This window comes from Galeopterus variegatus, unplaced genomic scaffold, assembly GCF_000696425.1.
Source record: "Galeopterus variegatus unplaced genomic scaffold, G_variegatus-3.0.2 Scaffold748, whole genome shotgun sequence".
In the NCBI taxonomy this organism is placed as follows: domain Eukaryota; kingdom Metazoa; phylum Chordata; class Mammalia; order Dermoptera; family Cynocephalidae; genus Galeopterus; species Galeopterus variegatus.
Window position 1 is genome coordinate 452149 of NW_007726859.1, and position 12042 is coordinate 464190.

Genomic DNA, 12042 nt, shown 5'->3' on the forward strand with positions numbered 1-12042 from the left:
AATATATCTGTATATGTGTCCTTAGATCTGTTTTAGAGTTAAAATATCTTCAAATAAAAAATTAATTTATTGAGCACCTTTTGTGTGCCAGGTAATGTACTGGGTAGACACATTTACTCATTTAACCTCAAAACAGCCCCGTGATATAGTTTTATTATTCATGTCTTTAAAATAAGAAAACTGAAAATCAAAGAAGTTAGGGTATGAGATGTACAATTTAGACATTTTCTAAAACCAGAGTTTTTTTCTATTTCACAATCACTAAAAGGTTCTTGTGGTCCTGCATATAAATGTCACTGAATGTGAATGATCCTGACCCTGGTTTCTCAGTGCTGAGGCTCATGTAGCATTTGATAGATTTCTCAGACTGCCTCCATAGCCATTTTTTAATCTTTTGTACATTTGAAGAAGCCAGAGAGTCTCAGTCAGTATTACTTTTGCATAAGTTAAGTATTAGTTTTATAAAAGGTCAGTATTACTTTTGCATAATTCTTCCTTTGGCCCTGTTTCCAGTCTCAGATTTGATTACCTTCAATGACTCTGGGACAAGGAGGTGAAGTATTTCTGGAAAAACTAGTTGATTTAAAGTCTGTGATGATATTTTAAAAGTTATGGGAAAATTTTAAGGATTGGATTATTTGTGTAATAGTTAAAAATTTTTTAAGTCCTTAAGTATTTGTTATATTGTTGTAATGTCTAATTTACTCAACATTGGCAAGGAATGAACAGTTGCTCATAAATGAAAAAATAAAGGTGGAGTTTATCTCTATCAAGTATTGAAACTTTAAAACAAAACAAAACCAAAAACATTTTTTGGTAGAAATTTTCTAAAACATATTTTTTCTTGGCATTTTTACCTTGTCTGGTTGTCTCAGTGTTATTGTTATATACATCGGTTATTATACCATGCCAAAATATAAATGAAACCTTGAGGCATATAGAACTGTTTGTTTTTTTACTAAAGTCTGTAGACTGCTGTGCTTTTTGAGTTCTTGTATGTGTTTTTTATAATTTTTCCCCAACTCCTTTGCTGACAGACTGTCAGCTCTTGGCACTGTATGCAAACCTCTTTTTAATTATTCTCTAATTATCTGTTTTACATCTACTCTAATATTAGAAGGTAATTGGTTTAGCTAAAAATTGTTTACCTGGGATTTTAGAAATGTAAAGGGGTCATAAGCACTTATCTAATCTAGTTGTTCTTAACTTAGTTGGGCCATGGGCAAATTTGAGGATCTAATGAAAAGTATAGATTGTTTTCTATACATAGGTGTAGATGTACGTACATAGTTTTGCATATTGTTTAAGGGATTTTATAGTTTTCAGGTTCACTTATGGACCTCAGGTTAAAAACCCTTTGAAACAAATCCAAATGTGTCTATGTTGCATTTACAAAAGAAATGTTCCGACTGGCAAATGGCAAACTCAATTTAGGAAATTTCAAAGACCACAAAAACAAAACCAAAATGTTGACACAAAGGAGCATCGACTCTGTTCACCATTGAGAATAACATTAGAAATTGTTTAATTAATGAATATCACCTTAGAATTACCAACAAATGGACTTAAAACTGCCTTTCAGTATGTTGATTTGTTTATAGATAAAGGAGCTTTCCTACTGGAATAACCTCAGGACTCACTGAAAATTGGTAAATCTGGCCCTATGACTATTATTAACTAGGCGTATTATCTTAGATAATTCACCTAACCACCCAGTTTCCTCATCTGTAAGGCAGGAGAGTTGCACTAGTCTAGGAATCTCTAGTCCCTTTTATTTAATTAATTAACTTATTTATTTGGTGGCTGGCCAGTACTGGGATCCGAACTTGTGACCTTGGTGTTATAAATCTGCGCTGTAACCAATTAAGCTAACCAGTCAGCACTCTAGTCCCTTCAAAGCTAAAAAAGATAATATTAGTAATAAAGATCTGAGTAAAAACAACTGACTTGGCTCTTCTGTGAGTAGTATGGTCTTTATGATGAATAATTTGATTGCTTGGCTTCATTATTGTATGTGTTACAGATAATAGAAATTACAGATAAGTGAGGTCCCTATCCCTGGATGTTCAGTACATACAAACCTAGAGTTAAATGTAGTTAGATTGAAAAGAATGCTAGCCTTGTTAAATACTATCAGGTAGTACAGTTGTAATTAGTGGTATGTAATTTGTCAAGAATTATAATCTTTTAGTAGGAGAATTTTTAAAAATGTAGTAGGTGATTTAAGATTCTGACTAGACATTTTGCTAATATTTGTCCTTATATAATTTGTAGACTTTGTTTAGTCAGAGACAAGCTAGTTGGTTTTTAAATTTCCAAATTACCTGATTTATTGTTTGTTTTTAATTAGGCAAGTAAAACTTGAGATGGATCAGTACAAAGAAGAGCTGTCTAAAATGGAAAAAGAAATAATGCACCTAAAACGAGATGGAGAAAATAAAGCAATGCATCTCTCTCAATTAGATATGATCTTAGATCAGACACGGACAGAACTAGAAAAAAAAACAAATGCTGGTAAGCAGCAGGTTAGCTGAGCTTAGCTACCTGCCTGTTTGTACTGAAGAAGTGGAGTAAAGTAAGAATTTGAGGTGGCGGGGCTGGAAGGGACAATGAATGGTCAGTATTTTGCCTCTTATAGATGAATAAGATTGGATATTCTTAATTATAATTATTTACAAAGTTCGTAATAACAACTGTTATATATAGTTCTAAAATTATTCTCTCATTAATAGTGAAGGAGTTAGAAAAGTTACAGCACCACAATGAAACTGAACTAACAGAAGCCTTACAGAAACGGGAGGCATTAGAGACTGAACTACAAAATGCTCATGGAGAATTAAAAAGTACTTTAAGACAACTTCAGGAATTGAGAGATGTATTACAGAAGGCTCAGTTATCATTAGAGGAAAAATACACTACTATAAAGGATCTCACAGCTGAACTTAGGTGAGTTAAATAATAAGAAATGATATCACAATTTACAGGTATCTCTCTCTATTACTCTGAGTCCTTGGATCATACAATAAAATTTGTTGTTGAATTCTAGATGTCCAAACTTCTCAACTACCTTTGGTTCACTGTGACTCATTCTAGTTCAGTCAATCCCATGCTTTGTCTAAATAATTCAGCTGTTGCTACTGGCTGCAAATACTTCTATCCTCAGTCTTTGGACCATTTTACACTGGCCCTAGTGGTAAAAGAAGATTGGGCAAGCATACAGCAGTGCCAATAGCAAAATAATATTAATAATTATAATATTGTTCTTTGTATTAAGGCTTTATTTATTTATTTATTTTTATAATTTAAAACTGGTTAATTTTATTTGTGAATTTTACCTCAATTAAAAAAAAAAAAAAACTGAGAGAAGAAGATTCCGCAATAAGATGACAAAGGGGAAGGAATGATTGGGAAAAAAAAATTTTTTTCTATGCACTTGAGTATCTCCTGGAACAATTAAAATTTTTTTGACAAGGGAAGTGACAGGACCTGACATTTGGGAAAATAATATTGCCAGAGCATAAAAGGTTCATTGAAGAGGGAAGATATTTCAATCATAGGCAGTGATCAGCCTTTTATTCATTTATTTTTTTTGTAAACATAAAATAATTTTATTATGTATTTATTTTTAATGGTATATAATAGGGCTTTATTGCAAAGTGAAAGTACATGCTGAACATCCCTGCAATGGAAAAATGCACATGTGCCCCTGGATTCTTAGGGAGAGGCTTTTTATGTTGATCTGGGTCAGGGGTGTTTCTCTCTTTTTTAAAAAAATTAATTAATTTAGTATTATTTTTTTACATTCTAAGATATTATGGAGCAGTTGTGGGGGAGGGGAAGAGTAGGAAGGGGAGGGGAATATGGTAGGAGGAGGAGGAAGGGGGGGCATTGTTGAGACCTGTGGCACTCCCCTCATTCCATCAGGGGAGCCCTGGGAGCTTTCAGCAGCAGCTTGGTGGTCGTTGCTGGACTGGATGTAGACATTGGGGTGGCACGGCTAAGTCCCTTGGCCCCCTCCACCCTGGCTTGGGCACCCAGGGTGCTTCCGTAAGCCTTTATTTTGTGCCAGGACTATATCAGGGAGTTCACATATGATTTCTTTCATTTCCTTACAACAAACCTATCAGATACATGTTACCATCTTTTTATAGTTGAGAAAAATGAGACTTGAGAAATTAAGTAAAATGCTCAAAGTCATACAGGTAGTAGGGTTTAGAGAAGGGAGTTAAACACAAGTCTGTCTAATTCCAAAGTCTGGGTTCTTAGAATACTAGTGATAACATAAAATGGTATGCCAGCATACATCTATAGTGAGTGAACGTAGCGAGACAGACCAGAGCCAAAGTATGAGTACACACAGCAATCAGTAACTCGTCAGTATTTGAGCCAGCAACCTTGCTGTGCCACAAATCTTTATCTTACAACAAAGACTTTGTAGCCTGAGGAAAATTTCCAGTCCTCCGCAAGGTCAATATTTGAAACTGCAAGGCTTTGGAAAAACAGGCCCTGCGAAGTACATTTGCTTTAAGAATATTCCACAGTGTGATATTTCAATGCATGTGTATGGTATGTAATGATCAAATCAGGGTAGTTAATATATCCATCACCTCAAATATTTATCATTTCTTTGTGTTGGTAACATTCAAAATCCTCTCTTCTAGCTATTTGAAAACATACAGTGAATTATTGTTTACTATAGTTACCCTTCAGTGCTATGGAACATTAGAACTTATTCCTTCTAGCTAGCTGTAATTTTTATATCCCTTAACTAACTGCTCCCTATTCCACCCCCGACTCTGTGCCCTTGCTTTTAATTTATAGGAAAGGTAACCTGGTTGACCTAACTTTTTAAAATCGTAATATTTCTGCTATCTGCTTGATCATTTTCTGTTCATAAATTGCAGAGAATGCAAGATGGAGATTGAAGACAAAAAGCAAGAACTCCTTGAAATGGATCAAGCACTTAAGGAGAGGAATTGGGAGCTAAAGCAAAGAGCAGCTCAGGTTGATTTTCTTAACTATATTTTAATATAACTTTTTGGGGGTGGGTGGGGGAGCTGGCCATTTCAGGGATTGAACCCTGGACCTTGGTGTTACCAGCACCATGCCCTAACCAACTGAGCTAAGTGGCCAGCCCCCTTTTAGTTATATTTTAGTGGAATTTTCTATTACGACACAATCACACAGGATCACTAATTTTTGGTAAAATGGGTATTTTTTGGAGCATATTTCTTTTTCTTTGCACAGAAGTATTTTTTATTGTAGAAGTATGTCATCTCTCTTAATCTGATTTTTTTATAGCAAGTAGATTTTGAGATAGTACCTCTTATCTTACTACATATCAGAGGAAAATGGGGTTAAAGGAGTTACTATTTCAGCTAAGTGTTGGAGCAACAACAATATCCATAAGGCATTAGAGATTTTAATCCAGCATAAAATGAAGTCTGAACCATTTTTTTTGGTCATTTATGAACATAATCATATCTTACTAAGTTTCTGTAATTTAAATGAGGCTCATGAACCAGTATTAGTAAATAATGATAATTTTTCCCATTTTTAAAAATAATTTACTTGAGACATTTATGCTTCAGTTATAACTATTATAAACAATTCCAAAGCACATTCCAAGCACACAAATTTTCACATCAGAATAAAATTGAACAGTAGTTTAAAGTTATTTTTTTATATAGGTTACACATTTGGATATGACTATTCGTGAGCACAGAGGAGAAATGGAACAAAAAATAATTAAATTAGAGGGTACTCTGGAGAAATCAGAACTGGAGATTAAAGAATGTAACAAACAGGTAAATTATTTTTAAATTACATATTTTAAGTTGTTCAGAGAAAAATCACTCCTTAACTATACCCATTCACATAATACAGCTTTTTTATAGGATACATACAATTAAAACATTACATAATTTTAATCATCTTGTACATGTTACTCCATATTCATTTATCTCCTCTTAATATTATTTTGAATATAATTTTTCTTCTTTCAATATGTCCACATATTTATCATAATGTGCGCACCACTGAATATGTATGAAATATCTCGGAAGGATTTGCAAGTAATTCTGGTAAATGTGGTTGCTTCTGAGGAAGGAACACAGTGGGAAGAAGATTTTGTTTTCTCTAACTATATTTTTTACCTCATACACATATTACTTTTAAAATAATTCATAAGGTCATGTAACATTCTTTGTTTTAATACATCCTAATTTTCTATTCTTATACAAATGTGATTGAGACTTTCATCTTTTCCAGTATATTTTCTGTGTACATATTAAGCACAAGAATTTCCAAGTTATGGTGTTCAAAAAAAACACCTTTTTATACTTTGCCTTTTGATCTTTTAGATATGAGTGTTTAAAGCTTAACTTACTTGGGACATAGATATGATTAAGTTTTTTCTTAGTTACATCTATTTGTTCATCTGTTTAAAATTTAGATAGAAAGTTTGAATGAAAAATTGCAAAATGCCAAAGAACAGCTTCGAGAAAAAGAGTTTATAGTGCTACAAAATGAACAGGAGATAAGTCAACTGAAGAAAGAAACTGAAAGAACACAACAAAGGATGAAAGAAATGGAAAGTGTAAGCAAATTATTTTCCACCTAAGGAACAAGTAGCATTCTCTGAAGAGTGGAATGAATGTTTATGTTTTAAACTGGTTGGTTTTAATATACAGAAACTGTGCCACAGGTATTTTTAAGCTAATTACTTGTGCCAGATACCTATTAGTTTTTTGACCTTTTAAAATATTTTGAATGAATGTTTATGTTTTAAACTGGTTGGTTTTAATATACAGAAACTGTGCCACAGATATTTTTAAGCTAATTACTTGTGCCAGATACCTATTAGTTTTTTGACCTTTTAAAATATTTTATTCTTTTTTTTTTTTTTTGGTCTTGGTGGCTGGCCAGTATGGGGAATCTGAACCCATGACCTTGTTGTTACCAGCACCATGCTCTCCCAAGTGAGCTAACCAGCCAGCACAAAATATTTTATTCTGATGATCTAGATATAGGCAAGGGCAATGTCTTATTTATCTTTGCATTCCCTACAGTTCTTGGCCTGGTATCTCTTCACATGGTAAATTCCCAATGTATGCTCATTTGGTCAACAAATATTTATTGAGAATCTACTATGTAAGAGAATTAAAGATACAGATATAAATATAATACAGTCTTTTGTCCCTGAGGAATCCATCCAGAGAATGGATAAACAAATGATAATTTGTTTATTGAGGCCAAGTGCATGAAGTTGCCAGATGAAGTCTGATGATTTCAGATCATCAATTTGCATGTATGATATCACTCATTCCATCCACTTGCCTTTTTAAAAAGTGAATTTTTTTCTTGAGCCCTTGTAGATGTAGCCTTTTTTTGTTTTAAATGTTTAACTTTAAAACTTCAGATTTAGCTCTTCATTGTGTTGGACTGATTATCTGTCTTCCACTGTAGAATATAGACTAACTTAACATTCACTGATTTTGTTTTCTCTGTGAAGCAGTACTTTACTAGGGATATAACTGAGTAATATAAAAAAATATTTCAGAGGGAGTAGCAGCCCCCGAGACAAGTTACACTTTCATAGATAATAAGGTCATGACCTTAACCCAGCTGTGTAGATTAATGGTGGATTTTGATTATCCATGCCAACATATTCTCCATCTTTGACATGGATAATCAAATGTTAACTTCTTCTTTCTCTTTATATTATTATGTATTGTCATAAATGTTACATTCATAATGATAAAGATTTATACAGCTTGTATATTAGTCATACAAAATATATCAATGAGTCCCAGATTTATTCCAGTACTTTTGTCATTTTCTTTTTTTTTTTTTCATTATTTTAATTCTCTGTTACTTTATTTATTTATTTTTGGTGGCTGGCCAGTACTTGGCATTTTCTTATCACTAAAAAAAAATTTTTTTTTCTAAATTTCAGTTTCACAGTGAGTGATACTCATTGTAAAATTTTATAGGGGTTTAGTTGGGAGGGGGAAATTCACTTATTAAAAGAGAAATCGGAATAAGAAATAAGTTATCTATATGTTTCATTTTGAAACCTACAAATATCTTATGCTTTTCAGGTTTTGAAAGAGCAGGAACAGTACATTGCCACTCAGTACAAAGAGGCCATAGATTTGGGTCAAGAATTGAGGGTGACCCAGGAGCAGATGCAGAACTCTCGTACAGAGTTGGTGGAGGCTCATCGTCAACAAGTTCAAGCACAGAGAGAAATAGAAAGGCTCTCCAGTGAACTGGAGGATATAAAGCAGCTCTCTAAAGAGAAAGTAATCCCTATTTGATAAAATTTTACATTATTGAAAACATTAAAAATTTTAATATTTGCTTTCTTAAATTTTAGAATATAGTTTACAGAGATGAACTGTGTTGCACAACAAAATGAATTAATGCCATAGAACTGTATACTTAAAAATAGTTAGAATGGTAAATTTTATATTGTGTATATTTTACCATAATTTTAAAAAGAAAAAAAGTTAACTTTTATATTTAGATAACTTTGTAAATATAACTAGGAATTCCTTTAGAACTGAGTTTTGCCCAAACTAATTAGTTCTCAATAAATTGAGGTAGAAAGCACATTTAGACTTTCAAGTGAGTTTGAGCTATCATCTGAAGAAAAAATAAAGCCAATAAATCTTTTTTCAGTAAAAGTTTTACATTTGTAGCCACTCTTATAAATGCAAACTGACTGTACAAATTTCTAACTGTTAGAAAACATGGAGTTTAAAACTCTTTGGGAGGTAAAGTGCTTTTAAAAAGCAAGAGTACTTATATAAATTTAATTTCCCTAGTGTGAGGTAGGAAGGTAGTTTGGTTTAAGAATATTTAGATTGGTATACTTGTGTTAATATCGGTTATACTTAGATTTTGAGAAAAGTGTGTTTATGATGTTCCAGAAAAGTTGTGATTTTTCTGCCTTCTATTATGGTTACTAATTCAACATATTTTTACCTTTAATTTTCATTAAGCCTAACTATGTTATTCACATTTCTGGGTGGTTAAACTAATATGAGGGCCGGCCCGGTGGTGCACTGGATAGTGCGCCGCTTGGGAAGTGTGGCGGCACTCCCGCCCGAGGGTTCGGATCCCACATACAGACCGGTTCCCGCTCACTGGCTGAGCGAGGCGCGGGAGCAGCACCGAGGGTTGCAATCCCGTTGCTGGTCCCCGGTCCGGTACGGGGGCAACACTGAGGGTTGCGATCCGTTCACATTTCTGGGTGGTTAAACTAATATGAAATATATAGGGGATTTTTATTAGAGATATTTTAAATATTTGGGCATCTGCTAGGAAAATGGAAGCTATCTACTTGTATCTCATTTCTGTCCTTATCAATAGTACCTCTCATTTCTGTCCTTATCAATAGTACCTAAGTATAGTACAGTTAGTTTTATTTGATGAACTAAGCTCGCTTAATCAAAAAAATGAGTTAAAGTGGAGAATTATTTAAATTGACAGTTTTTTGAATATTATATTTTAACTCAAAACTAAATGTATATTTATTGTTAATCTTTGATGTGGGGCCAAACTTTGGTTCTTTTCATATGTCATTTGATTAAAATTTTACCTAGTCTTTCTTGCATAAGCCATACTCATATTCTATCATTTATAGTTTTCAATTTTGGTTTCTTTAAAGTGGAGGAAAAATTAAAAGATATTTGAAAATCAGTCAGTATAACATTTGTTATATATTTTTTGTGGGGTTTCCCACAATATTTTACAGCTATCTTGACTGCTTCTGATTGAGTAGTAAATGCTTATGACTTGCTCGTTGAGCTGTTTCAAAACATATAACTTAGCTTTTATACAAAAACTTTCCTTTTGTATGCATATTCTATCAGTGAGTGTTCATAGTATTATTAGATAATTAAAATCACAAGCACAGCTAGCATAAACTAGCATAAATGGGTTTGTATGAAAACACCTGACTATTTATAAGCAAACATTGTGTCTGGTGAGCAAAAATGCACAGGCATACCTAAGAGTAGATTATTATCTGCTGAAGTTCAGCATCCTGTGGTTATTAGTTTGTTTTACAGAAAGCATTAGTGAACTTCTATTATATTATGATAGTAAACAATATACTAATATTCTTCCATTAGTGTTCCCTTAAATGTCTAGATTTTAACGTGTACTGTTTAGTTATTTAACTTTGCATATGTATTTATGTAATATAAAAGATTAACTACTTCCATCAATATACGAGATTGGTTTAACTATAAAAACCAAATAAACATGTTACATAGCCTTTATTCAATATGTCATTTTTAAGGAAGCTCGTGGAAACCATTTAGCTGAAGAACTGGGAGCTTCTCAAGTACGTGAAGCTCATTTAGAAGCAAGAATGCAAGCAGAAATCAAGAAATTGTCCGCGGAAGTAGAATCTCTCAAAGAAGCTTATCACATGGAGGTAAAAAAAAATTTAATTTGTTCTGTTAGCCCTTGCTAAAGTGGGTTGACCTGTCTGGACAGAAGTATGAGTCTAGCTCTTAAATGTTCATTACAGAATAACACATTGTGGGCTTCATTTCTGGTAGTCTAAACATACAACTTTTACTTCATATCTAATGAGCTAGTATACTGTGGAGATAAAAGCTTGAATTCTTGAGCCAGGCAGCCTAGTTCCAAATTCCAGCTTGCCACTGAGCACCTGTATGACCTTGGGCGAGTTACTTCATCTCTCTGTCTAAAATGTATATAATAACGGTATCTATCTCATAGAACTGTGTGAGTATAAATTAATATATGTAAATTTCTTGGACCAGAGCGTGACTCATCATCATATCATTGTTTATAAAATAACACTTGCACAGAGTTTATGTTTAGGATGATGAAAAAGTTTTGGAAATAGAGGTGGTGGTCACAGAGCACGGTGAATGTAACCCACCAAATTGTATGTTTAAAAATGCCTAAAATGGCAAACCTCATGTTATATATATTTTACCATAATAAAATAAAATAGCACTTGCGGAAAACTAACTGGAGATATTTAATAACTGATATAAACAGTTTCTTGTCGTGTGAATCTATAATGTTTTGTAATTTTCTACATTTGTTCTGATAGGAAGTTAGAGAGGCAATACGAGAACCTTTTTATCTATCAGTATGTCCTGAGCCTTTATAGAAATGGACAGTCTTATAAATTAGAGTAGCATTTTTCATCTTTTTAAAAGCTACATTTGAAGATATTACTCAATATCTTTGTATATGATCTAAATAAATTACTGAATTTAGTGCTATTAAAGCATTTTTCTATATGGAAAGGATTGCAAATACGTTTATTTTAAACTCCTTTCAAGGGAGTTTGCTAATTTTTTGTGAGGGATTGATGGGGCTTGTGGTGACCATGTCTTGCTTAAATGCATTTAGATTCAAATCTCATTGAAAACATTGTGCCTGCCAAACTAAACACATTTGCAAGCTGAATCCAATCGTCAGAGCAAGAGATTGTGACCCTTCGTCTTTAGAGACAGATGTGAATGCTTTTGGACTCAGGATAATTACTTAATTGATACTACCTGCTCAGCTTAGTGACTATCGGTAGTAATTAGTTCATCTCAAGTGTTTGCCCTTACCTACTCATTACACTTTTATTATATGGCCTCTTTTCTGTTTTTATCTGCAATTATCCTTTTTTTTTTTTTACTTTTATAAGCCACCTGAAATTATTTATAAGCAAATAGTACATAAATTGTAAAGATTGGTTCTTGGGGCCGGCCCGTGGCTCACTCGGGAGAGTGCGGTGCTGATAACACCAAGGCCCTAGGTTCGGATCCCATACAGGGATGGCCGGTTCGCTCACTGGGTGAGCATGGTGCTGACAACACCAAGTCAAGGGTTAAGATCCCCTTACTGGTCATCTTTGAAAAAAAAAAAAAAATTATAAAGATTGGTTCTAGTATTGTTGTTTAATATTTGGTACTAATATTTTTATTTACAAAGGTACTTCAAAAAGTTTGTGGAAAAATAGAATTTTCCGGGGCCGGCCCGGTGGCGCACTGT

The 12042-nt window shown here is 33.3% G+C and overlaps 1 protein-coding gene across 1 annotated transcript in view; it reads left to right on the plus strand.

The window, feature by feature from the left end:
• The window catches only part of CCDC18 (coiled-coil domain containing 18), a 49602-nt gene that overhangs the window by 23821 nt on the left and 13739 nt on the right, over nucleotides 1-12042 (plus strand). The window contains exons 8-14 of the mRNA XM_008572041.1: nucleotides 2351-2514; nucleotides 2733-2946; nucleotides 4905-5004; nucleotides 5691-5807; nucleotides 6455-6598; nucleotides 8103-8306; nucleotides 10313-10450. Coding sequence (XP_008570263.1) covers nucleotides 2351-2514; nucleotides 2733-2946; nucleotides 4905-5004; nucleotides 5691-5807; nucleotides 6455-6598; nucleotides 8103-8306; nucleotides 10313-10450 — 1081 coding nt within the window. The remainder of the gene's footprint in view (nucleotides 1-2350; nucleotides 2515-2732; nucleotides 2947-4904; nucleotides 5005-5690; nucleotides 5808-6454; nucleotides 6599-8102; nucleotides 8307-10312; nucleotides 10451-12042) is intronic.